This window comes from Anomaloglossus baeobatrachus, chromosome 5, assembly GCF_048569485.1.
Source record: "Anomaloglossus baeobatrachus isolate aAnoBae1 chromosome 5, aAnoBae1.hap1, whole genome shotgun sequence".
Classification (NCBI taxonomy): Eukaryota; Metazoa; Chordata; class Amphibia; order Anura; family Aromobatidae; genus Anomaloglossus; species Anomaloglossus baeobatrachus.
In genome coordinates, this window is record NC_134357.1 from 38,183,454 (window position 1) to 38,210,079 (window position 26,626).

The 26,626-nt window shown below is 44.9% G+C and overlaps 1 protein-coding gene across 1 annotated transcript in view; it reads right to left on the reverse strand.

The window, feature by feature from the left end:
- HPSE2 (heparanase 2 (inactive)) overlaps positions 1-26,626 on the reverse strand; it is a 479,085-nt gene that overhangs the window by 28,743 nt on the left and 423,716 nt on the right. Inside the window, exons 10-11 of the mRNA XM_075351599.1 lie at positions 22,087-22,232; positions 21,135-21,281 (exon numbers count right to left, since the gene is read on the reverse strand). Coding sequence (XP_075207714.1) covers positions 21,135-21,281; positions 22,087-22,232 — 293 coding nt within the window. The remainder of the gene's footprint in view (positions 1-21,134; positions 21,282-22,086; positions 22,233-26,626) is intronic.

The following is a 26,626-nucleotide window of genomic DNA, read 5'->3' on the forward strand; positions in this document are numbered from 1 at the left end:
TTGGACTACCTTTGATCGTATTTTTGATCTTCCTCAGGACTTTGATTGGACCTTCTCCTGTATTACAGGGATCTGTTTTGGCCCTCCTGATTACTGTGTCATATAACAAAATCTGTATATCCCTATTTATTTCATGCTTTTTTCTAGCTGTATTTGGTACCATCCTGTCTGTACATTTTCTCAGGGGAGGGTAGTGACTCTTTTGGTCATTATTATATCAACCTTTTCCCCTTTATATGTAAATCATTGATGCTTTGACTAACTGTTGCCTTCCCTTGTCAATTAATGATTATGTTAATGTTTCTCTCTCCCATCCACCCTGTTGCCTTATGATAACATTTTACATTGTTCTAATACCATCAGAGTGTTTTTCAGACTTATATTCTATAACTGATTATGTTTATATGTGTCCTATGTGTACACCAGGGTACTAAGGGGATATGGCTTTGTTACAGCCATCTAAATAAGCAATACTCTATGTCTATGACACAAACAAACAACTGCGCTCCGTTATATTGGTGGATCTCCAGTATTATACTAATGTCTAGACGCTTTATGTGTTTGGCTGCGCTGTGAATACCTTGTACGCTTGCGCAGTATGATATTCTACGTTTTTTACGCATGGTGGCCACCGCGCATGCGCATATGCGCCCGTTATCCCTGTCTCACTGGGGGAAACTTTTTGCAGTTGCGCACTTATTCGCCGTTACTCGCGCATGCGCAGTTGCGCCTAAGGTCTCTGTGTTCTGGGGAAGCCCTTTTTGGATGCACCACTATCTACTTCCTGGTCTCCTTCATTTCCGGACGCTGAAAGCATACGGTCCGAACTACTGCCACACCGGTATCTATTTTATTCATTTGACTTTGTATTTATATGTGTGCTTTTTTCCACTTCACTACCCACCCCTGATGAAGCTCCCTTGAGCGACACGCGTCGGGTCGGTGTCTCCCCCTGACACTCTTACATGGTTCCCTGACTCGGGTGTTATCTCCCTGGACCTCTGGGTGATTATCCCCTCAGTTGGTACTATGCCTATATTACTTATCCTCTAGGTTACCTAGATTAATCTTTCTGGGTCCCTTATAGGCCTTTTACTTGCTGTTATTAGTGCTTTTTCTCTCTTATGCACTGTTATATTTGCATTGGTGTACTAGTACTTACTATTGGGGCCACTACAATTGTTGATAATTTTGGTTTCATACTGACTTTTAGTGCCCCAGTCAGTTTCAATATTTGGTTCCTATATTTGTACACCTGCATTGTAATGCATATTGCCTCAGCACTTTAATTGTGGTCCATGGGAGGAGTGTCTTGCTGTTTTTACTTGTTTTTATGGTGTTTGCACTGTAATTTTCCTTAATAAATTCTATGTTATATTTTGTATATTTATCCAGTGAGTTGAGTGCTTCTTGCCTACTTCTTTTTCCCTTCTACAATTTACAGACTAGACTAGTGCATGTAAATGAAGGTAACAAGGTGGGCTCTCAATGGTGTGGTGCATGTAAATGAAGGTAATATGGTGGGCTCTCAATGGTGCGGTGCATGTAAATGAAGGTAATATGGTGGGCACTCAATGGTGCGGTGCATGTAAATGAAGGTAATATGGTGGGCTCTCAATGGTGCGGTGCATGTAAATGAAGGTAATATGGTGGGCTCTCAATGGTGCGGTGCATGTAAATGAAGGTAATATGGTGGGCACTCAATGGTGTGGTGCATGTAAATGGCAGGTGCCGCCTGCATTCATCCAATATGTGGACGAGCACATGGACTATCAGTTCGTCACAGGGTACTGCACAAGCTGCCCTTCCGTGCAGTATTCCGCCTACCTCTTGGTTCTGGGTCCCTACTTAAGTGGTGTTGCCTCCATCAGTGAATCAAAATCCTATATACACCCTGCACCACACCCACCAGACACACCAGTGGACGGCTTGAGAGGAATAAAGTCGCTCACCTGGGGGGATGGGGAGGGGAGGTGAGGAGTGTAGTGAGTTGAGGAGAGTCAGAGAGAGGAGCTCAGAGGAAGTTGGGAATGGGACTCATGAAGTAACTGCCTAGATTGCAGACGGTGGTCTGGGCCTAGAGGAGTCGGACCCCCAGTTGCAGGGGATCGTGGCAAGGTGCTCGGATCCGTCGAGGAGGACGGCCAGCAGCCTTGCCCTATCACCGGTCCGGGACCGAAGGAACGACGGGGTACACGGACCCTAGGTCGGGGAGTAGCTTCAGGCAACCCGACAATTCACCTGGGGAGAACGGAGTCTTCATGATCCGTTCCCACCCGCTTCAAAATCGGGGAATTAGCGCAACGAGGGGGACAGGACTTTCCAATCAAAAACGGTCCAGAAAATCCCAAGTGTGAGCCCTGAGAGCAAGCTCCCATACGTAGCCATAGTAGGGAGCGGGGCCCAGCAAGTTCCAAGCTACCGGGCCATCAAGGTTAAGTCTAAACTAAGTGCCAGGAGGCAGGTCACAGACCACCAGGCAGATCCAATTGGGGACGGGACCTGGACGAGCTCCCCCGGACGAGCTCCCCTCAGCGGCAGCGGTACCCAGAGACTTGGTTTACCCGGTTGTCGGTGTCTGCTTATGAACTGAGTGAGTACGAAAGTGACCCCTTCATCCCCACGGCACTTCCCTCCTTTCACCAAGTCCCGGGGCATCCCCTACCCGTGGAGGGTTCCAACACCTTGCTGCCCCGTTCCATCACCCCCGGGTACTCCCAACAGCAGCGGTGGTACTCCTAATTACCACACACCACGGGTGGCGTCACGAACTACAACTCCCCTGTAAAAAACCCCCTTTTCATTTGAGAGGCCACACGACCCCTGGGTCCGGAGACCCTTGAGCCACAGTGAACCTGGATCCGAGCAGCTCGGCTGCTTGTACGGGGGTGGCACACACACAGAGCTCCACACCGAGCACATTGAGCATGAGATTCCTATAACTCTCATCCAAATTGCTGGAACTTTAAGAAGCTGCATGTCTGATGCACCAAAAACACACAGCGTCAAAAATGCACCAAAATCTCATATTGGGGACGTAGCATTGAAGGTCCTGCTACAGCAATTTAGTACAAGTGTATGTCCACAACGCTGCTATTTATTGCACATCCTTCCATCCTTTCAATTCTCTCCTCCGTCCTCCGGCACCACCTCCCTCTCCTCTCATCTCAGCTGAAGACTTTGCCTCTTTCTTCAAGCGGAAGATTGACAACATCAGAGCAAGCTTTGGCCCACAATCACCACAGCCCCTCATCATAGCTACTCATCCCTCTTCCTCCAAATCCAGCTTCTCCACCATGACAGAAAAGAATCTCTCCACTCTACTCTCAAGATCACATCTAACCACCTGTGCACTGGACCCGCTCCCATCCCACCTCATCCCCAATATCACCGCAGTCCTCATCCCAGCCCTAACCGATCTCTTCAACCTATCACTAGCAAGTGGTGTATTCCCTTCATGCTTTAAACATGCCTCTATTACACCCATCCTCAAAAAGCCCTCCCTTGACCCATCCTCTGTGTCAAACTATCGCCCCATATCCCTTCTCCCCTACGCCTCAAAACTACTGGAACAGCATGTCCATCTTGAATTGTCCTCATACCTCTCCTCCTGCTCCCTCTTTGACCGACTTCAATCTGGCTTCCGACCACATCATTCTACCGAAACTGCCCTAACCAAAGTCACCAATGATCTACTAACCGCCAAAGCCAAGCGACACTACTGTATCCTCCTCCTCCTGGACCTGTCCTCTGCCTTCGACACAGTAGACCATTCCCTCCTACTACAGATTCTCTCATCTCTGGGCATCACAGACTTGGCCCTATCTTGGATCTCCTCATACCTAACTGACCGAACTTTCAGCGTCTCCCATTCTCACACCACTTCCTCATCTCGCCCCCTATCTGTCGGTGTCCCTCAAGGCTCAGTTCTTGGACCCCTGCTGTTCTCCATCTATACCTTCGGCTTGGGACAGCTCATAGAGTCCCACGGCTTCCAGTATCATCTCTATGCCGATGACACACAGATCTACCTCTCTGGACCTGACATTACCTCTCTACTAACCAAAATACCACAATGTCTGTCTGCTATTTCATCCTTCTTCTCTGCACGATTCCTAAAACTTAACATGGACAAAACAGAGTTTATTGTCTTTCCCCCTCCTCACTCATCTCCTCCAACAAGCCTTTCCATCAAACTTGATGGTTGCTCACTCACCCCAGTCTCACAAGCTCGTTGCCTTGGAGTGACCCTCGACTCTGCTCTATCCTTCAAGCCACACATCCAAGCCCTCTTCAACTCATGCCGATTACAACTCAAAAATATCTCCCGGATCCGTGCTTTTCTTAACCAAGAATCTGCAAAAACATTAGTGCATGCCCTCATCATCTCCCGCCTCGACTACTGCAACCTCCTGCTCTCTAGCCTCCCTTCCAACACTCTTGCACCCCTCCAATCTATCCTAAACTCTGCAGCCCGCTTAATCCACCTCTCCCCTCGCTACTCCCCAGCCTCGCCACTCTGCCAATCCCTTCACTGGCTTCCCATCGCCCAACGACTCCAGTTCAAAACATTAACCATGACATACAAAGCCATGCACAACCTGTCTCCTCCCTACATCTGTGACCTAGTCTCCCGGTACCTACCTGCACGCAACCTCAGATCCTCACAAGATCTCCTTCTCTGCTCCTCTCTTATCTCCTCTTCCCACAATCGCGTACAAGATTTCTCCCGTGCATCCCCCATACTCTGGAATGCTCTACCTCAGCACATCAGACTCTCCACTACCGTGGAAAGCTTCAAGAGGAACCTCAAGACCCACCTCTTCCAACAAGCCTACAACCTACAATAGCCCTCAGTCCAGTACACCACTGCGCAACCAGCTCTGTCCTCACCTATTGTACCATCACCCATTCCCTGTAGACTGTGAGCCCTCGCGGGCAGGGTCCTCTCTCCTCCTGTACCAGTCTGTCTTGTACTGTTAATGATTGTTGTACGTATACCCTCTTTCACTTGTAAAGCGCCATGGAATAAATGGCGCTATAATAATAAATAATAATAATAATAAATCCTAACACAAGGATACTCAATAACTTGGGATAAACTAATTGCAATTCCCGATGTCACTTGATGCAGTCTATCACCAATAGGTTCCATTAAAAAGCAGAAGTGAAATAAAAAATGAGTTTGGAAAATGTTCTCATCTAAAAAATTGCTCTAATTGAAACTATATTATTGCTTTTTTTTATTTTGACTTTTAACCTATTTGTATCATGATAAACTCTTCTCTGCAAGGTTCCCTGACCTGGGAGATTTCAGTTATATAGAAACTACAAGTCTCAGCGTTCCCTGATAGACATAGTTTTGCAGGATCTGGACTTTACAGCACTCGTTATATATGAGACTTTTACTGTTTTGCTTCTTTTCATTGTTACAATGATATATGATCGTCCTCACCTGGATGGATGATGCATATTAATTAATACATCCACTCTGGGCATTTATAAGGATAATTACTGTATATTACCACTAGAGGGAGGTGTTGCAATGGGAAGAAATACATTATCCACATGTCAGGCCTATCCAGTACATTCAGCTGTCAAACGTTTCATTCTTGGATGTGGAGGTGGCAATACATGGATATTAGTGAGGATTTTATACACTGAACATTTTTTTTTTCAGCCAGGATAAGATGCTCTCAAAACTGTTGATTAAAAGGGTTTTCTCCACAAACAAAGTTTATTTTAATCCATAGATCTTGGAATAATAATTTCCACAATTGGATGTATATAAAAAAAAAAAATTCCTGTGCTGAGATAATCTTATATATGTGTCCCTGCTGTGTACTGTGCAATGGCCGTGTTTGACCGTACAGGGACATGGTCATACCACATCTCCTGCAGCGGGGAGGAAGCAAGATGTATACAGACATTACAGCACGGGATCGCAGCTGGTTCTTTTTGTGAGGTAAAACATTTCCCTGCCTGGATTTTTTTTCACACGCAACGATGTCGCTAATGAGGCCGGATGTGCGTCACGAATTCCGTGACCCCAACGACATCTCACTAGCGATGTCGTTGCGTGTAAAGCGGCCTTTAGGCTGAGTTCACATGTCCTGTAATCATCTGTTCAAATGGATCCTGCAGCGATCCACTGGCAAAAAAGTTCTGCAAACACACAAATAACTGATTTCTGCAGGATCAGTTTCTTTAACATTGGAGTCTATGGAAAACGGATCTGTTAACGGATTGCTATTTAAACAGATTTTGTAAGACAAAAACAGATTGTTTACAAATATATTAAAAACGGATGACTAAATAGCAATCTAGTAACGGATCCGTTCTCCATAGACTCCAGTGTTAAGCTCTGTGTGTGAGCTCTGTGTTGATTGATTGCTCTCAGTGAGAGAAACAAAATTACAATTTTGTAGTTGTGATACCTTTTAATGGCTAACTAAAAATAAAACTAAAACATTCTGTTATAAAGCAAGCTTTCGAGACATCTCAGGTCTCATCCTCAGGCATGATATGACAAAATATCTGAAGAAACACAAATATATACACAAAACAGATATTTTGTCATACCATGCCTGAGGAAGAGACCTGAGATGTCTCGAAAGCTTGCTTTATAACATAATGTTTTATTTTTATTTTTAGTTAGCCATTAAAAGGTATCACAACTACAAAATTTTAATTTTGGTTCTCTCACTGAGAGCAATCAATCTTTTTTCAACACAGTACAAAAACCTTTTTCTTTGAGCTGTGTGTCTCTCCCAGTAATATAGGCTGGATGTGAGCTATGTGTGTGTCTCCCAGTAATATAGGCTGGATGTGAGGTCTGTGTCTCTCCCAGTAATATAGGCTGGATGTGAGCTATGTGTGTCTCTCCCAGTAATATAGGCTGGATGTGAGATCTGTGTCTCTCCCAGTAATATAGGCTGGATGTGAGGTCTGTGTCTCTCCCAGTAATATAGGCTGGATGTGATCTCTGTGTGTCTCCCAGTAATATAGGCTGGATGTGAGCTCTGTGTGTCTCTCCCAGTAATATAGGCTGGATGTGAGATCTGTGTCTCTCCCAGTAATAGAGGCTGGATGTGAGCTCTGTGTCTCTCCCAGTAATATAGGCTGGATGTGAGCTCTGTGTGTCTCTCCCAGTAATATAGGCTGGATGTGAGATCTGTGTCTCTCCCAGTAATATAGGCTGGATGTGAGCTCTGTGTGTGTCTCTCCCAGTAATATAGGCTGGATGTGATCTCTGTGTGTCTCCCAGTAATATAGGCTGGATGTGAGCTCTGTGTGTCTCTCCCAGTAATATAGGCTGGATGTGAGATCTGTGTTTCTCCCAGTAATATAGGCTGGATGTGAGGTCTGTGTCTCTCCCAGTAATATAGGCTGGATGTGAGATCTGTGTCTCTCCCAGTAATATAGGCTGGATGTGAGCTCTGTCTGTCTCCCAGTAATATAGGCTGGATGTGAGGTCTGTGTCTCTCCCAGTAATATAGGCTGGATGTGAGATCTGTGTCTCTCCCAGTAATATAGGCTGGATGTGAGCTCTGTCTGTCTCCCAGTAATATAGGCTGGATGTGAGCTCTGTGTGTGTCTCTCCCAGTAATATAGGCTGGATGTGAGGTCTGTGTCTCTCCCAGTAATATAGGCTGGATGTGAGCTCTGTGTGTGTCTCTCCCAGTAATATAGTCTGGATGTGAGCTCTGTGTCTCTCCCAGTAATATAGGCTGGATGTGAGATCTGTGTCTCTCCCAGTAATATAGGCTGGATGTGAGGTCTGTGTCTCTCCCAGTAATATACGCTGGATATGAGCTCTGTGTGTCTCCCAGTAATATAGGCTGGATGTGAGATCTGTGTCTCTCCCAGTAATATAGGCTGGATGTGAGGTCTGTGTCTCTCCCAGTAATATACGCTGGATATGAGCTCTGTGTGTCTCCCAGTAATATAGGCTGGATGTGAGCTCTGTGTGTCTCCCAGTAATATAGGCTGGATGTGAGCTCTGTGTGTCTCCCAGTAATATAGGCTGGCTGTGAGCTGTGTGTGTCTCCCAGTAATATAGGCTGGATGTGAGCTCTGTGTCTCTCCCAGTAATATAGGCTGATGTGAGGTCTGTGTGTCTCCCAGTAATATAGGCTGGATGTGAGCTCTGTGTGTCTCCCAGTAATATAGGCTGGATGTGAGGTGTGTGTGTCTCCCAGTAATACAGGCTGGATGTGAGGTGTGTGTCTCCCAGTAATATAGGCTGGATGTGAGGTGTGTGTGTCTCCCAGTAATATAGGCTGGATGTGAGGTGTGTGTGTCTCCCAGTAATATAGGCTGGATGTGAGCTCTGTGTGTCTCTCCCAGTAACATAGGCTGGATGTGAGCTCTGTGTGTCTCTCCCAGTAATATAGGCTGAATGTGAGCTCTGTGTGTGTCTCCCAGTAATATAGGCTGGATGTGAGCTCTGTGTGTCTTTCCCAGTAATATAAGTAAAATACTGATGACACATCCCATCTTTCTAATGTTAACAGGTGCAAACGGAATATGAAACATAGTAACAAAAAGGAGACAGTTGTACTCTGCAGTGCTAAGACATGTGGAAAAATGACTCTATTGACTCTAATGGGGTCTGATTGTTTTTTCTTACGGCGTCCAATATTTTACTGTAAGAAAAATATCGCACCATGCTGTTCAATGTTTCCAGGTGTGAACGGAGCCTAAAAGGGTGCTATACACGTTGCGACATTGCTACCGATATATCATCGGGGTCACGTCGTTAGTGGCGCACATGCGGTGCCGGTAGCGACATCACAGCGTGTGACACCAAGGAGCGACGATCAACGATCGCAAAAACGACCAAAATCAGTGATTGTTGACACGTCGATGCTTTCCTTAATATTGTTGCTGCTGCAGGTACGATGTTGTTCGTCGTTCCTGCGGCACCACACATTGCTATGTGGGACACCACAGGAATGACAAACAACTCCTTACCTGCGTCCACCGGCAATGCGGAAGGAAGGAGGTGGGCAGGATGTTACGTCCCGCTCATCTCTGCCCCTCCACGTCTATTGGACGGCTGCTGTGTAATGTCGCTGTGACGCCGCATGAACCGCCCCCTTAGAAAGGAGGTGGTTCGCCGGCCAGAGCGATGTCGCAGGGAAGGTAAGTCCATGTGACGGGTGTAAGCGATGTTGTGCGGCACGGGCAGCGATTTGCCCATGTTGCACAACCGACGGGGGCGGGTACGCTCGCTAGCGAGATCGCAGCGTGTAAAGTACCCTTTACTGTTCTGAGACTGCTTTGTTAATCCTTTATTTCAATTGAAACATTTTTGTTACATTTATTTCCTTTTTCATATATTTACAGATAAAACTCCAGGACTATTATTTTAAATTCCCTATGTAGGGAGATGAGGGCTGACAAGGGGTAAGCAGTCCTCGGTGATGTTCACCCATTAACGGTGTACATGGTTGTGGTGTTTGCCGTCTTCTCCTGTGGGACGTGGTCTTTGCCAGGGGTTGCGGTCTTTGCCGTCTTCTCCTGTGGGACGTGGTCTTTGCCGGGGGTTGCGGTCTTTGCCGTCTTCTTCTGTGGGACGTGGTTTTTGCCGGGGGTTGCGGTCTTTGCCGTCTTCTCCTGTGGGACGTGGTCTTTGCCGGGGGTTGCGGTCTTTGCCGTCTTCTCCTGTGGGACGTGGTCTTAGCCGGGGGTTATGGTCTTAGATGTCTTCTCCTGTGGGACGTGGTCTTTGCCGTCTTCTCCTGTGGGACGTGGTCTTTGCCGGGGGTTGCGGTCTTTGCTGTCTTCTTCTGTGGGACGTGGTCTTTGCCGGGGGTTGCGGCCTTTGCCGTCTTCTCCTGTGGGATGTGGTCTTTGCCGTCTTCTCCTGTGGGACGTGGTCTTTGCCGGGGGTTGCGGTCTTTGCCGTATTCTCCTGTGGGACGTGGTCTTTGACGGTGGTTGCGGTCTTTGCCGTCTTCTTCTGCTGGAGGTGGTCTTTGCCGGGGGTTGCGGTCTTTGCCGTCTTCTCCTGTGGGACGTGGTCTTTGCCGGGGGTTGCGGTCTTTGCTGTCTTCTCCTGTGGGACATGGTCTTTGCCGGGGGTTGCGGTCTTTGCCGTCATCTCCTGTGGGACGTGGTCTTAGCCAGGGGTTGTGGTCTTAGATGTCTTCTCCTGTAGGACGTGGTCTTTGCCGGGGGTTTCGGTCTTTGCCGTCTTCTCCTGTGGGACGTGGTCTTTGCCAGGGGTTGCGGTCTTTGTCGTCTTCTCCTGTGGGACGTGGTATTTGCCGGGGGTTGCGGTCTTTGCCGGGGGTTGTGGTCTTAGCTGTCTTCTCCTGTGGGACGTGGTCTTTGCCGGGGGTTGCGGTCTTTGCCGTCTTCTCCTGTAGGACGTGGTCTTTGCCGGGGGTTCCGGTCTTTGTCGTCTTCTCCTGTGGGACGTGGTATTTGTCGTCTTCTCCTGTGGGACGTGGTCTTTGCTGTCTTCTCCTGTGGGACGTGGTCTTTGCCGGGGGTTGCGGTCTTTGCTGTCTTCTCCTGTGGGACATGGTCTTTGCTGAGGGTTGCAGTCTTTCCCGTCTTCTCCTGTGGGACGTGGTCTTTGCCGGGGGTTGCAGTCTTTGCCGTCTTCTCCTGTGGGATGTGGTTTTTGCGGGGGGTTGCGGTCTTTCCCGTCTTCTCCTGTGGGACGTGGTCTTTGCCAGGGGTTGCGGTCTTTGCCGTCTTCTCCCGTGCACGGTTTGGGAGCCTTGTATAACAGCATTGTACAATAAAAAGATCACATTACCATAGCTGGCAAAAGTGTTTAACTCAAAATCCAAACATGTCCAAACCTCTTTAAGATTAAGAACATTTGTTTGGAAATCTTGGAATCTCAATTTTCTACCAATCTTTACAGAAGAGTTAAATGTTTGGGTTTGTATCCAGAGGTCTGGATGAAGCACTAAATCTCAGGACATTAATCTAAGCCAGGGCTGACACACTAAACACTACATAATATTTCTTGCGTTCCGTCTGCTTTCTTCTCTCTTCCCCTTTTTAAGAGGGTCGTGGGTAGGGTTTTACGCTGGAAAAGTTGTGGCTTTGATTGAATTCTTCTCGATTTAACAACTGTCTGTATTTAAAATGCTCTTGTAGCTTATTAAAGATGCGGCAAGTAGCAAAAAAAACAACAAGAAATCGGCCAAATATGCACGGAATTTAATGAGAGCAAAGTAAAGAGCGATCCTCATCAAAGTCCAAGCTGCTTTTATGGGGCATATAGTAAAATTTGGTCGGCGTGCATTGCCAGAAGTGACAACCATCTGCTTATCCGTCTGTATTGTTTGTAGCCATCATAATATAATGGTAGGTGAACGGTTTGGCTACATTAAATCCCAATAGGAGGCCACTGTAACGAAGAGGGGAGGTAGATCCTTCTGTAAGACACGATTCACCTGTTTTGGGACATGGACTTCATTGAAAGGTACCTTGTATAGCCAGAGTACGATAAAGCTTAAAGGGGTCTTCCATTTATTTTATTATTATTGCAACAATGGCATAAAAAAGTGATACAACGTAGCTCACCAATCCCCAGCCGACAATGCCTGGCTGCTGCGCTGATAATGTCCTGATGATACGATATGTGAGCAGCTGCAGCCAATCACTGGCTAAAGTGGGACTGTAATGTGCTCCGTGATTGGCTGAACTGTCATTCTCTGTGTATCCAGAAAAAGCAGGGTACGAAAGGCATCAGTGCAAAAGTGACGCCTCCCACCAACATCTTAATTTTGATTGATCTTCAGTTACTCCTTGTATTCAACTCCAGAGCTGCATTCACAATTCTGCTACTTATTATTGAAAAAGTGCACCAAACCTGCTGGTTGTAATATGCATACAGCTTACCAGAGCTTCTATAATGGATGGAGGTTGTTTTTTTTTACTCTACATCATTCCTGAACTGTCCCTGATTTAAAGGCAAAATGTCTCACATTGGAAATCTGTAGAATAAATTCTGTGTAAACCTTGTGACATTAAGGAATGTTAGGATATTTAATCTCCAAAGTCTGTAGAATTGTAAGATACAGGATATGACACAGGATCAGTACAATAGAAAGTATATAAGTAATGTAATGTATGTACACAGTGACTGCACCAGCAGAATAGTGAGTGCTGCTCTGGAGTATAATACAGACTGTAACTCAGGATCAGTACAGGATAAGTAATGTAATGTACTGTACATTAGTACTGATCAGTGTAGATGTGAATTCAGCTCTGGGGTGAGATAAAAGACTTGTTAGAAAGCTCAGCATGATCTTTCTGTATATCCCTCTGCTTGTTTGCTCACTCTGCTCATCCCCTCTCTCCTCTCCATAAAGTATATCAAGTATACAAAGTTTCTTATATTTACTAGTCCTATTGATTTATGCAAAGTTTGATCAAAATACAGTTTCCTTTTCAATTCAGTGGTGCCCTTTGCAGTAGCTTTTGTCATCATGTCTCCCATATGGTATCTCATTATACAAATATCAAACCTTATCATGACGGTGAGACATATAGGTCTAATAACGTTTGTTGTCACTAACATACACTCAGCAAATAATACACTGTACAATATCCAAGAAGCAGTGAAACACAGCACCACCGAGTAAGTTAGCCTGAGGTTCAACAATAATACCAGTATAAACTCACAAAATAACAGCCTCACATAAAGTAGATCATGAACTGGTTTGATAAACAGTTTCTAAAAGTCTTTGTTCACGCTACTTTTGTTCCTTTTATGTTCTCTGTATGCACCTTATGCGCCCAGCATGTGATAATTGTGCATCGTTTTGGCATATGCGGGGACAGTACCCTATACAGAGGACACAGTGCAAAATCTGTACAATCCTATATATTTTACTTTGCCTATACTGAAGGCTGATATCCGAGATACAGTTAGGTCCAGAAATATTTGTCATTTTAGCGGTTTACCAAAACATAATCAAGATGCAGTTATATAGTCAATCTGGGCTTAAAATGAAGACTCTCATCTTTAATTTGAGGGTATTCACATCCTAATTGTAGGAAGGGTTTAAGAATTACAGCTCTTAAATATTTAGCTGCTACTTTTTCAAGGGATGAAAAGTAGTTGGACAATTATCTTAAAAGCTCTTTAAAGGGAACCAAACATCAGGATTTTCGTGTATAAGCTGCAGCCAGTGCAGTACTGGCACTATCATGCACAGTGTGTACATACCATCAGGGTGCAGCTCGGGTGTTTAGGCTGTGAAATACAACTTTATAAAGTTTGAAATTTCGTGCACTTTTTGATTGACGTGTGCACCTCAGCTGCTAATGTCCGGGCGGGTTATGCAGGAGTTCGCCGCCCCCCACCAGCCTGTTCCTCCCTCTCTCCTGATGTCCGGGCGAGTTATGCACGTGTTCCCCGCCCCCCCCCCCGCGCCGCCTGTTCCTCCCTCCCTCCCTCTGGCTGTATGTAAATATCTAATCTTCAGAAACATGGCGCCGGAGTGGGCCTCTGCGCATAGCGCTTATCTCCGGCGCCATGTTTCTGAAGCCCCCGCATTACACAACTTGGTGTCTGAGAGGGCGGCGCATGCGCCCTCGTTTCTTCACAGCCCGTTGTGACCGCGGGAGCACGCGCGATTAGAACAGGACAGAACAGCTGACCGGAGGACGCGATTACCTGCTGCTCCTGTATCGTGCCGTCCCAGGACACCGGGCCAACACACCAGCCGGTGTGACATCACTGTGGTGCCGCCCTCTCAGACACCAAGTTGTGTAATGCGGGGGCTTCAGAAACATGGCGCCGGAGATAAGCGGTATGCGCAGAGGCCCACTCCGGCGCCATGTTTCTGAAGATTAGATATTTACATACAGCCAGAGGGAGGGAGGGAGGAACAGGCGGCGCGGGGGGGCGGGGAACACGTGCATAACCCGCCCGGACATCAGGAGAGAGGGAGGAACAGGCTGGTGGGGGGGCGGGGAACTCCTGCATAACCCGCCCGGACATTATCTGCAGAGGTGCACACGTCAATCAAAAAGTGCACGAAATTTCAAACTTTATAAAGTTGTATTTCACTGCCTAAACACCCGAGCTGCACCCTGATGGTATGTACACACTGTGCATGATAGTGCCAGTACTGCACTGGCTGCAGCTTATACACGAAAATCCTGATGTTTGGTTCCCTTTAAAGGTTAAATGAGTTATTCCCTCTTTAATCCATCATTAATTAAGTAGGTAAAAGGTCTGGAGCTGATTCCAGGTGTAGCATTTTCATGTGGAAGCTGTTGTTGTGAAACCACAACATGCAGTCAAAGGAGCTGTTAATGGAAGAAAAACAGAACATCATAAGGTTGAATACAAAGACGTCCATCAGAGAGATAACAAAAATGTCATAAGAGGCCAAATCAACAGTTCCTATAAAATCTCTTCCACCGGCTGAATTCTTAAAAAATAAAAGCGCACTGGTGAGCTTGGGAACTAAAAAAGGACTGGACGTGCTTGGAAGACAACAGTGGTGGATGATAAATCCTTTCCATGGTGAAGAAACACCCTTTCACAACATCCACCCAAGTGAAGAACACTCTCCAGGAAGACGGTGCTTCAGTATCTAAGTCTATCGTAAAGAGTAGAGATGAGCGAGCCTCTAGAGGCTCGAGTTCGGTTCAGTTCGTCGAACGGACGCCGCGTTCGAGTTCGGTTCGGCGAGACGTTCGACGAACCTCTCAAACCCTATTGAAAACAATGCGAGGCAAACACAAACACATAAAAACACATTATAAATGTACACATACAGTTAATAAACATTGCCATAACACTTACTGGTCTGTCCTGCACTCTGTCTCCTGCCGCTATTCCTTCCAATGATCGCTGCATCCTCCCGGTAACCAGCACTGATGATAGGACCTATCATGACGTCAAAATAGCATGTGACCAGTCACGTGTCTGTTATCTCATTGGCTACAGACTGGTCACATGGCTTTGACGTCATGCTAGGACCTGTCAGTGCATCTCTCCAGTACGCGGTGATCGTTTGTGTATCTCCGTGTACCGGCGACATGCTCTGGCACACGATCGGGTTCCCGGTCTGCTTCCCCGTTCCGTTATTAACCGGCTGCCACAGCCAGTCAATAACGGAGACCACCATTGCTATAGCAACGCGCCTGTCAGTGGTGACGTCACCGCTAACAGCACGCAGCCTCTGATCACTCACGGAGTTAAAAGACTGCATGGGGAGAAGCAGCGTCTTCCTCCCATGCAGCGCTGCTGATGTAGCAGCGCTGCATGTGTTGAAGGAGAAAGAAGACAGAAGAGCAGGATCATGGAGGGATAAGAGGGAGTAATAAACATGGAGTCTCTAATGTGTCTGTGTATTTATTTCTATTAAAGTATTTTTTCTCTGTGCGGTGTCTTTTTTTAACCCTTCATTGGAGATTCTTAATGGCCGGGTCAAACTTGCCTGACATTAAGAATCTCTGGCTTAATACTAGCTAGTAAAACAAAGCTAGTATTAACTCATAATTACCCAGCAAGCCACTCGGCTCCAGGGCTGTTGGAAGAGTTGGATATAGCGCCAGATGATGGCGCTTCTATGAAAGCACCATTTTCTGGGGCGGCTGCGGATTGCAATTCGCAGCAGAGGCGCCCAGAAAGCTCGGGCTAACCTGTGTTGCGGATTCCAATCCCCAGCTGCCTAGTTGTACATGGCTGGACACAAAAATATGGCAAAGCGCACGTCATTTGTTTTTTTAATTATTTCATGAAATAAGTGAAATAATTAAAAAAAAAGGGCTTCCCTATATTTTTGGTTCCCAGCCGGGTACAAATAGGCAGCTGGGGGTTGGGGGCAGCCCGTAGGTGCCTGCTGTACCTGGCTAGCATACAAAAATATGGCGAAGCCCACGTCATTTTTTTGGTGGTCAAAAAACTTCTGCATACAGTCCTGGATGGAGTATGCTGAGCCTTGTAGTTCTGCAGCTGCTGTCTGCTCTCCTGCATACACTAGTGAATGGAGCATGCTGAGCCTTGTCATTCTGCAGCTGCTGTCTGCTCTCCCCCATACAGACAGACAGCAGATGCAGAACTACAAGGCTCAGCATACTCCATCCAGGACTAAAAAGAAGAAAATTTCCAGCAATTGATCCACGCACATAATTTTTCTTAAAATCCAATTTTCTTTATTCAAGACATGTTAAAAAGTCCATAACATGGTCAAAGGAAGCCCATAGATGAGAGGACGTGTTTCGATCGACCTGATCTTAGTCTGTCTGAGAAGATGATCAGCTGATCATCGCCAGGTCTGAGAAAGAGAGAGAGAGAAAGAAGAGAGAGATAGAGAGAGAGAAAGCGAGAAAGAAGAGAGAGACAGAAGAGAGAGAGAGAAAGAGAAAGAAGAGAGAGAAAGAAGCGAAAGTGGAGAAAGAAGAGAAAGTAGAGAAAGAAGGGAAAGAAACTAGAGAGAAAAAGGAGAGAGAGAAAGGAGAGAGAGAGAGAAAGGAGAGAGAGAAAGGAGAGAGAGAAAGAGAGAGAAAAAGGAGAGGGATAAAGGAGAGAGAGAGAAAGAGAGAGAGAAAGAAAGGAGAGAAAGAAAGAAAGGAGAAAGAGAAAGGAGAGAGAGAAAGGAGATAGAGAGAGCTCACAGCTGATGTCCAGCTCCTCCCCTCAGTCCATAATTAAATTATAATTATACATTTATTATAAATATAATTTAAAATAAAAAATTTAAAAAAAAAAAATCTTAACCGGGTCTAGAACTCGCGACCTTATGCTTCTTAGGTGAGCACTCTATCCACTGTTCTGTGGCAGAGATGACAGTGTCATGTGGATTATGTCGGACCTGAAGGGGTGTTGGAGGATTTTAATAAAATGGTGAAACTGTGTTTTTCTGTCTTTTATTCCAAATAAAGGATTTTTCACGGTGTGTGTTTATTTACTTTCACTTTATAAATAGATAATAATTATAGTTTAAAATTAAAAAAAAAAAAAAAAATTAAATTCTTTACCGGGACCAGAATTCCTGACGTTATGCTTCTTAGGCGGGCGCTTTATCCACTAGTCTAGTGCCTCTAATGATATAGATAGGCAGATTTGATAATCTTGAAGTCTCAAGTACTGACTGAAGTCTCTGCTAACCGCGTGAGTCACTTCATTGCTACGGTACCACTACATCTTCAGGGAGCAGAGCTGACAGTGTCGTGTGGATTACGTCGGACCTGGAGGGGTATTATTACCCCGATTGCCACCGTACCAGGGCAATTCGGGATGAGCTGGGTGGAGTCCCCAGGGACTGTCGCACCTAATAGATGCGGCTATTCCGGGTGGCTGCTGGGTGATATTGTTAGGGTAGTGGGCTCCCGATAACGTGGAGCTCTCCATCCTGACAATACCAGCCTCCAGCCGTGTGGCTTTATCCTAACTGGTATCAAATATGGGGAAAACCGCATTTTTTTATTTATTTATTTATTTTACTGCACGATATAGACCTGCCCACCGACGGCTGTGATTGGTTGCAGTGAAACAGCTGTCACTCAGCTTGGGGACGTGTCTGACTGCAACCAATCATAAGCGCCGGTGGGCGGGGAAAGCACGGAATAACTAATTGACTAATGAAGCGGCAACCATTTTCTAAAGAGGAAAAGACGCCGCAGATTTGTGACAGACGTGGAGCGAGACGCCCGTGATCGGTGAGTAGGAAAGGGAGAGGGATTGTGCTGGGGACGCAGGACGCATGCAGATAGCAACATGTGCACATAACCTTACTGTGAAAAGCCACGTTTTTGGTGATCGAACCGTTCTTGAACGTAACTCGAGCTGTTGAGCTTTTAGCAAAAAGCTCGAGTTCGAGTTCAATCTTGAGCACCCCCAAAATCACTCGAACATGAAATTGGCAAACCTCGAATATCGCTCATCTCTGGTAAAGAGAAGACTTCATGAACGCAAATCCAGAGGGGTCGCCACAAGATGCAAACCATTACACAGCCTTAAACATAGAAAGGCTAGATTAGACTTTGACAACAAGTATTGAAAGAAGCAGCTCAGTTCTGGAAAAATAGCAGAATGATGGGTAAAAGGAAGTCTTTAGAAAGCTTGGAACGGCTCATGATCCAAAGCACACCATATCCTCTGTAACACATGGCGGAGTCGGTATGATGGTCGAGCATGCAGGGCTCCCAGCAGCTCCTTGGGCACTAGTGTTTATTGATGATGTGACTGAAGACAGAAGCAGCCGGAAGAATTCTGATGTGTACAGGACGAGAGTTTCTGCTCAGATTCAACCAAATGCAGTTAGGTTGATTGGATGGTGCTTTACAGACAAATGGACAATGACCCAAAACATACTGCAAAGTGGAATGTTCTGCAATGGCTGAGTCATCACCAGATCTCAACCCCATTGAGCCGCATTTCACATGCTTAAAACAAAACGTAAGACAGAGAGACCCACAAACAACTAACAACTGAAGTCACTGCAGTAAAGGCCGGCAAAGCCTCACAAAGGAGGAAACACAATGTTTGGTGACATCCATGGCTTCCAGACTTTAGGCTGTCATTGCCTGCAAAGGGTTCTTTACAAAGTATTAAAAATAAACATTTTATTTATAGTAAAGTTAATTTGTCCAATTACTGTTGAGCCTCTGAATGAGAAGGCTTTGTAGAAAACCAATTATAATTCCTAAATTTTCCAAAAAGTATTTTTATGAAACCTGAAAGTTTACACTTCACTGCACTGCACTTCACTTCACTTCATTGCACCTAAGTTGTTTCATTTTTAAGAAAAATAGTGACATACATAGCTGAAATCTTAAAGATTCAGTCACCGGCCAAATATTTCTGGACTTAGCTGTATATGTTATATATATAGGATACCCGTGATGAAAGCATACTAACAAATTATAATAGTCACAAGCCTTGGGAGTAATTTACGGGGCTCTCTTTCAGTGCAGCTGATGCACGGGCCACGGTGCTCCGTTAAGTTTCCAAAGCACTTTGGTGCTGCTTGAAAATCTCGGATACTAAAAACCAATAATACAATGTGCTACATGCAGCTGATTCTAACCAAATAGATATATAAACAAAATATAAGAACTATAACTAGGGATCAATGAATCAAATCGTGACAATTTAATTCTTCATCAATTTCTAAAAAAAATTCAGATTCATCAGAATTCCAATTTTTGTGGCTCGATTCACACAAATCCAACAAAATCCTTGATTCTTTAGCTTATATTTACCTGTCCTAGGCCTGCACCTCAACTTTCCCGCAGCTTCAGCTCCCCACCAGGTCCATTGCTTGCTTCATCCTGTCACACCTTGGCTGCTCTTCTGATTTTTCCAGAGACTTCAAATGGCTACGTTGGGTGCAATGCACGTTGCCCCATGCGGTCACCTGAAACTCGACGCATGTCAGAAGAGTGCGTTAAGTCCAATGAGATCATGCCAGGCTTAGTGCTGGAAGATCTGAAGACTGAAGATGTATTGGATGGAACGAGTGGAAGTTCCGGCAGGCGGCTGTGGTGGCAAGAGAGGGGAGTATAATTTTTATTCTTTTTGAAACCTCTTCCCGGACCTCTGTTGACTATGCGTTGGGGTCGCGATAGACTTCAGACCATAATAATCATCTTTTCACACCAATTTTGATTTGGACAAATTGCATTCGGACCTACTTGAATTTACCACCTGATTCGAGCAAATCTGCTTGAAACAAATATCGGAAAATATGCTTATCTGTATCTATATCTAATGTAACACTGCAGTGTGGGCTGTTTTAAAATGTCAGGAAATGCGTGGCTCTGTGTAAAACGTCCTTTACGACATGACTCTTTCGTGAGACAAAATTACAGTGTCTCTGGGTTCTGCCATGATTTTCTGGAAAACAGACCCAGAGACTGTGATGAACTTGTTTACATTTTACTAAGCAGCCAGTTTACTGGCACCATAAATCCAAGGAAGCTCTTAAGTACACAGTCTCGGATCTGGGAGGTCTGCATTTTTCAGCTCCACCAGGTTTATTCGTAGGTAACACACAAGTTAAGTGTGAGAAGGCTTAGGAGAGCAGTCATGGTAACATGCAGCCCGAAACTTATCTTACGGGATAAACCAAATCGTTCACACCTGCTGTCACTTTTCATCCGAGTTTAATGTTTCTTCTGCTATTGTTATTCTCCATGACACCCGTATGTAATAAAAATCTATTACCTGTGAAATTCCTATACAACAGCTATAGGTCTGGTGAAAAAGAGAATGTCTAAGACCTTGACCCATGGAGAACTTTTAGGTAGTTGAATGGTTGAGATGAAGATGGAAAAAGTTCATATCCAGGCATGGAAATGTAAGGCTGTGGATAATGGGCTAATGCCCAATAGATATTAGATAAAAATAGTCTGAACTTACAGGGGAACCAGCCAACCATCTAAAAACCGGCTGACCTTCTGAGAACTGGCTGACCATCTAAGAACTGGCTGACCATCTGAGACCAGCTGACCATCTGTGACTAACTGACCATTTAAGAACTGGCTGACCATCTGAGAACTGGCTGACCATCTGAGAACTGGCTGACCATCTGAGACCAGCTGACATCTGAGACCAGCTGACCATCAGGAAACTGGCTGACCATCTGAGAAGTACCTGACCATCTGAGAACTGGCTGGCCAGCTGAGACCAGTTGACCATCTGAGAACCTACTGACCATCTGAGACCAGCTGACCATCTGATAACTGGGTCACCATCTGAGACCAGTTGACCATCTGAGAACTGGATGACCATCTAAGACCAGCTGTCCAATTGAGACCTGGTTGACTATTTGAGACCACACGACCATCTGAGAACCGACTGACCATTCCAGCAGATAATATCATTGGAGAGAGGAATCGGGCCATTGGAACTTCAATGCTAGATCCTTTTGTTTTCCATGGTGATAAGCAGCTGCCAGAAGCATCTGGCAGTAGCTTTCTCCTCTCTTCCCTGTAGAAAACACATCAACTCTTGGACGAGCTGAGCGCTCATTTGTATGGCGGAGTCATGAGAGATAGGTGTCTGTTGAATGAATGTTCATCTGACAACTGTCTCGAGAGTATGGCTTTAGGAAACAAAAAGATTCCACCATGGCACATGAAGGTTAAGGGTCAGTTCGGTTACGGATCTGACCCATCGTTCGTAGTCTACTTACTTGGACTGGATTCCATCTGTTCCATGAGGCTGTAAAAGATACTGATGGACAATCTTATCCCTCAACGTTCCAGCCAACTTGATTTTTTTTCTTGATCGATGTAGGTTGATGATGTAAAGGGTGATCGATCCTCGTACATAATTATGGCTGTAATAAAAGTGTATATATAGAAATCTCCTGTAAGTATTACTTAAATGAGAAGGACATAAAAGAATGCTAAATCTAGAAATAATGGAATAAAGCAAGCAACTGATGTCCGTGTCCACTTCATGACCATGCCACAAAACAAGATGACTGACAAACCATATTGTAGAAATCTATCCGTGGGCATAACATGCTTCTGATCTCTCCTATGTTTTTGGGCTGGAGGAGTGTAGCTTAGTCAAGGTTTACAATCCTTTGTCTCCTCCTGCAGAGGGGGGAGGCTCCTTCTGCAGTTAGTAGGGAACTATTTTCATAATCTGGACATGTATAGAAGAATTCTTCATGTATATTTCTAAGTTTTTATTAAAACATGAGTCAAAAAGGGTATTAAAGATGAGGAAACTAAGGGGGACGTGGCTGGAATTTTGGGATTTTTTTTAACATTTATTCTCTTTAAAATAACACTTCCTTACTGCGGGTATTTACTACATTTTACTTTTAAAAGAGCGATAAATCTAGAAAGGAATGATGAAGGTTAATAGGGATAATCTTAGCCCTACTATTTTCCATGCTGGAGGACTTTTTTCTTCTTGTTTCAGATCTTGTAGACATCCAGCAGAAAACTAGCATTCATTTCTGCTAATCTGTTCCATTTTCTGCTAGCAAAAAGCTATGGAGTTCCTAGTATTTGTGTGATAATGCAGACAGAGCAGAGGGGAGAGGCTCCTGCTGCAGCAAGTTGTCTTACAGTAACAGCATGGTAAGGAGGAGGAAAAAGATGAGAGAACTGGAAAATTCAGCTACTTACTTTTGGTGGCTGGTGCAATGAGCGTAGATGCGCAGTTTGTCACGTATGACTTTTCCTGGACGAGGCTTCCTCTGTATACCAGCTACATGAACCGCTAATACTTTTGGACCCACAAGTCTTTTAAAAAGAAGCGATAACCAATAATCCTGAAATACAGAAAACTGACATTCAATAATCAGACAGGGAGCAACAGCAGGGATAACTCAAATTAGACATTAACATGTAATTATGCACTAAAATCCTTCATAAGTAGTTTGCGTGCTTAAAGGGGTTGTCCATGAGAAATAGGGTCAATGGGTTGAGGTCTAGAAATTTGTTTGGAAACTCACTAACATTAGTTAAGCTAAAGGTCCCCATACACATTAGAGTAATGTTGCATGAACGAACTGAAATACACAGGTTTGGCCAGTGGTCTGTCTATGGGAGTGCTTGCTGACCGACTGATGGTCGGGAGAGATGTCGACTGTACATGTCCGACTTTGGACTGCTGACTGCATTGTTCACCCTGAGATAACATGCCAGGCCATGCGTCAATCAGCGGCCTTGTCGTACAGAACACATCAGCGCTGGACTCATTGTGCACTCCTGTGTTTGGGAGTGTCGGCTAAGATGCCATTAAAGAGGTTTTCCACTACTAATATGACCCCCTTTCTTTTATCCTAACTCTTTCTGACTAACACTTTCCTAATATACTTCTGCTATATACTCTGCTCCCGTAAACTTATCTTTAAGAGGCTTGAAAATACCATTTATTGTTGTTGTAGCTTTGATACTTCTGGCTGCAGACCAGAATCGGACCAACTGAGCAGGGCATGTCACTGGTGGGGGTATGGCTGCCTCTCTGTGAGTGACAACAGTCTGGGCACGCATGCCCAGATCACGGTTCACTCTCCTTTCAGCCCCCACCAATGATGTGCCCTGCTCAGTTGGTCCGATTCCGGTCTGCAGCCAGAAGGATCAAAACTACAACAACAATAAAGGTATTTACAAGCCTCTTAGAGATAAGCTTGCAGGATCAGAGAAGATAGGAGAAGTATATTAGGAAAGTGTTAGTTAAGAAGAGTTAGGATAAAAGAAAGGGGATCACATTAGTAGTGGAAAACCTTTTTAAAAAAACATTACCAATGGCACTGATATGGACTAGGAAGTCACAGGAAGGACTCTCTCAAGAAACATAAAACAGCAATGGCTCTGCTTTTCATGTGACCATGCTTCTAAAAAACAAGTTATATGGGTTCATACTGCACTTCCATGAGTCAAATGAGACAATTGTGGAATGGCCCATTGCATATCTTATAGCAAGGCAGAAGCATATGTACAAGCTTTAGGCTCTGTAGTCAAAGTGGGCTCCTACTACCATTAAAAATGGCTCAAGGTTTCCTTAGGTTGATGAATTAAGATCCAACCGATGAAAGACTGACTCAAGAGTCATAGCAAGGAATAGGAAGCTCTAGAAGGAGCCACACACTCTTAATAAATTAGTTAATAAAGAGCAATATGCTCAAACTATTTCAGCATAGCAGAACCTTAATATCTATTGAGATTACTCACAGTAGTCATTTTCAGGATTTTTTTAAGTCACTTTTCTTTTTTAGGTTTGTAGTATTCGTTAACAATTTTTGTACCAATTTCTTCAAAATGGTGCACGTGTCTCATGAAGTTTACAGAAAATTGAAAAATGGAGAACATTTCTGCAAAAATGTTGGAACATTTATAAAGTTAAAAATTCAAGAATCAACAGAAAACCCGAAATTGTGCCACAATGACAAACTTAAAAAACAGTCAACCATACCGTATATACTCGAGTATAAGCTGACCTGAATATAAGCCGAAGCACTTAATTTACCACAAAAAACTGGGAAAACTTATTGACTTGAGTATAAGCCTAGGATTGTAAGACGCACCCCAAATTCAGTGAAGGAAAATTGGAAAAAAATAATTTTTAAAGTTAAAATGGGGGTCCGCCTTATGATCCTAGTGTGTCTTATATTAGCCCAACAGGGCAGCGCGGTGATTGCAGTAGAGCGGCTCAAGAGGCGGGGTAGGTGTTTCTGTGGACTCGGAGGATGGGGGTGTCCGCAGCTCAGGAAAGTCAAAGGACGGAAGGTCAGCAATACTTTTGGCTCGGGGATGTCGCGGCTCAGGAGGGTAGGCGATACTGTGGGCTCAGGGGTGTTGCGGTGTGCGCTATTGAGCCGGCTGGTGGTTTCAAGATAGACTTCAAGAAAATGGCTGTGGAACCGGCGCATGCACTGATTGAGATCACGGCCATTTTCATGAAGCCTATCACGTCAACCGCCAGTGGGTTCAATGGGATCCACCGCCCACCACGACACCCCTGAGCGCCAGTATCACTGACCCTTCTGAGCCGCAACACCACCGAGCCACTGTATTGCTGACCCTCCGTCCTGTGACATTGCTCTGCTGCGTCGATCCGGTAAGCTTTATCTAGATTATAAGACGCACTTCCATTTCCCCCAAGTTTGGGTGGAAAAAAAGTGTGTCTTATAGTCCGGAAGTAGGACCCTCACTCGAGTAGAATCCCAGGGGGGCTTTTTAAGCATAAAAAATGTGTTAAAAAAAGTATATAAAAAAAAGACTGTAAAAAAGGTGGAAAACCCCAACAAACTAGAAAAAAAAGGAGCAAATGCAATAATGAATCAGGTCCTGGGGGTCTGTACTGCAGACCCATAGTTCAGTCCATTTAGCACCATCAGGGTCTTTGTATGACGCAAACCCCTGTACATGAGCTCTTACTTGTAGCTCTAGATCCCGTAGAGGTTCGGCATAATCTGAATTTATCTGCATATTTGTGTCTGTTTGATGTAGTTCATCACTGGCTCCGGCTCCGGGAACAATGTTTGTCGTAAAGCTATTAATAGTGGTCCGAGCTCGGGAACCTGGATCACATTAGTGACTAATGAGTAGCTGTGTCTGATTGTTCTTTTTATTGCAGCAAGTGCAGGCGAAACAGCTGGAGAGAAGGAATACTATGTGAATCATTAGTAGAAATCCAACATGATTTCCTTGTGCTTGTTAACTTAAACTCTTATTCCCTGGTGTTAATACGCTCATTTATTCCTGGGAACTTGCTCATTGCGTCACACAATCGGTTTTCTCAGCTTTCTACATAACGGGGCGCAGTCTCTATAGTCCTTGTCCATTGTTGACAGTCAGTCATATAATGTAGCTGCATTGCGGCTATAAGAGCCAAGGGGCGAGGGCACCTGCCCAGATCGGCCCACCACATTTGTGGAGCTACATTGTTCACAAGCCATGGCGGTAAATAGGCCAAAGTGCATTATTGGTCTACGGGATGGCCCAAAATAACAGAGTGCGGCACTCATCTTTCTCCCTCAATCTTATAGACAATGAATGGAGTGGAGCCACTGTTCCAGTTACAGGGTGCATTTTAGAGCTCTGGTCTTAGAATAATTGGAGAGCCTTCACTGATCAGCAAGTTGTCACGTGTCCTATGTAGTGGGGATAATGGGAAATGTAAATAACCTTTTAAGCAATCTGCCTCAAAATCAAGATATCAAGACAGCCGGTCACGAGTGTGTCACGGTTGACAAACAGTGCTGTGGTGTCCGACTGTGGAAGGTCACAGCATTTGGCTACACAAACTGCTCCCTGACCTTCTATTCTTCCTGCTGTGCTGTAAATGGCATCCTATGTATCTTCTGTGCTTGGGGTTAATCCCTTTCCTTTTAGAACCCTGCGGATATCCTCACCTTTCAGCTATTCATCATCACTTCCCCTTTTGTCCTTAAATACCCACAATTCCCCTTGGTGCTTGATGGTGATAGAGTTATTTTCCTATACAGGCCTTGGATGCAAGCAGTTGGCTTGTATTCATCTGAAGAATTATTGGGTTTTTATGCTGTTCCTCTCCCTGAGTCTTCTTGGAGATAAGTTATTTGTTTACTTCTCCCTGTTTATGCTCCCTGTGTGTTTTTAGAGCTTAGTGGGGTTGACTAAGCGCTCATACCATCCGTTCCCTACCTAGAGGCCAATTCAGGGTCAGCCAGGGTCAGCGGTCCTGTTCGGAACATAGGTGAGGAACCTTTCTAGGGTGGTCAGGGGAGCCAGGGGCCAGTGTAAGGTTGGGTTAGGGGGTCACCATCTGCCCCTTCCCTAGACACAGGGTTTCTCTCCCAAAATCCGAAAGTTAGTGGTGGAAAAATAAGAATTCTAAAATTTGCAAAAAAATGTAAATATTTTTGTTGATATCTTCTGAGACCCACAGGTGTTTTTTTAGTTTTCAATGATGGAGCTGTTTGAGCGATTGCTGTTTGCGTGGCGAGCAGGTGTTTTTATTGATACCATTTTGAGGTACATATAATGTTTGCTTTTTATTGCCTTTTTAGTGAAGTGCAGCAAACACAAATCTTGCTCTTCAATTTTTGGCTTTTCTGTGTTTATCATACGGGTAAATAATTTTAATATTTTGATTGATCATGCCTTTTTTGTTTCTAAATACAATACCTCACTCCAATAGAAACCAATCAGCACCCTGTGATTGCTTTGCAAGGGGCCG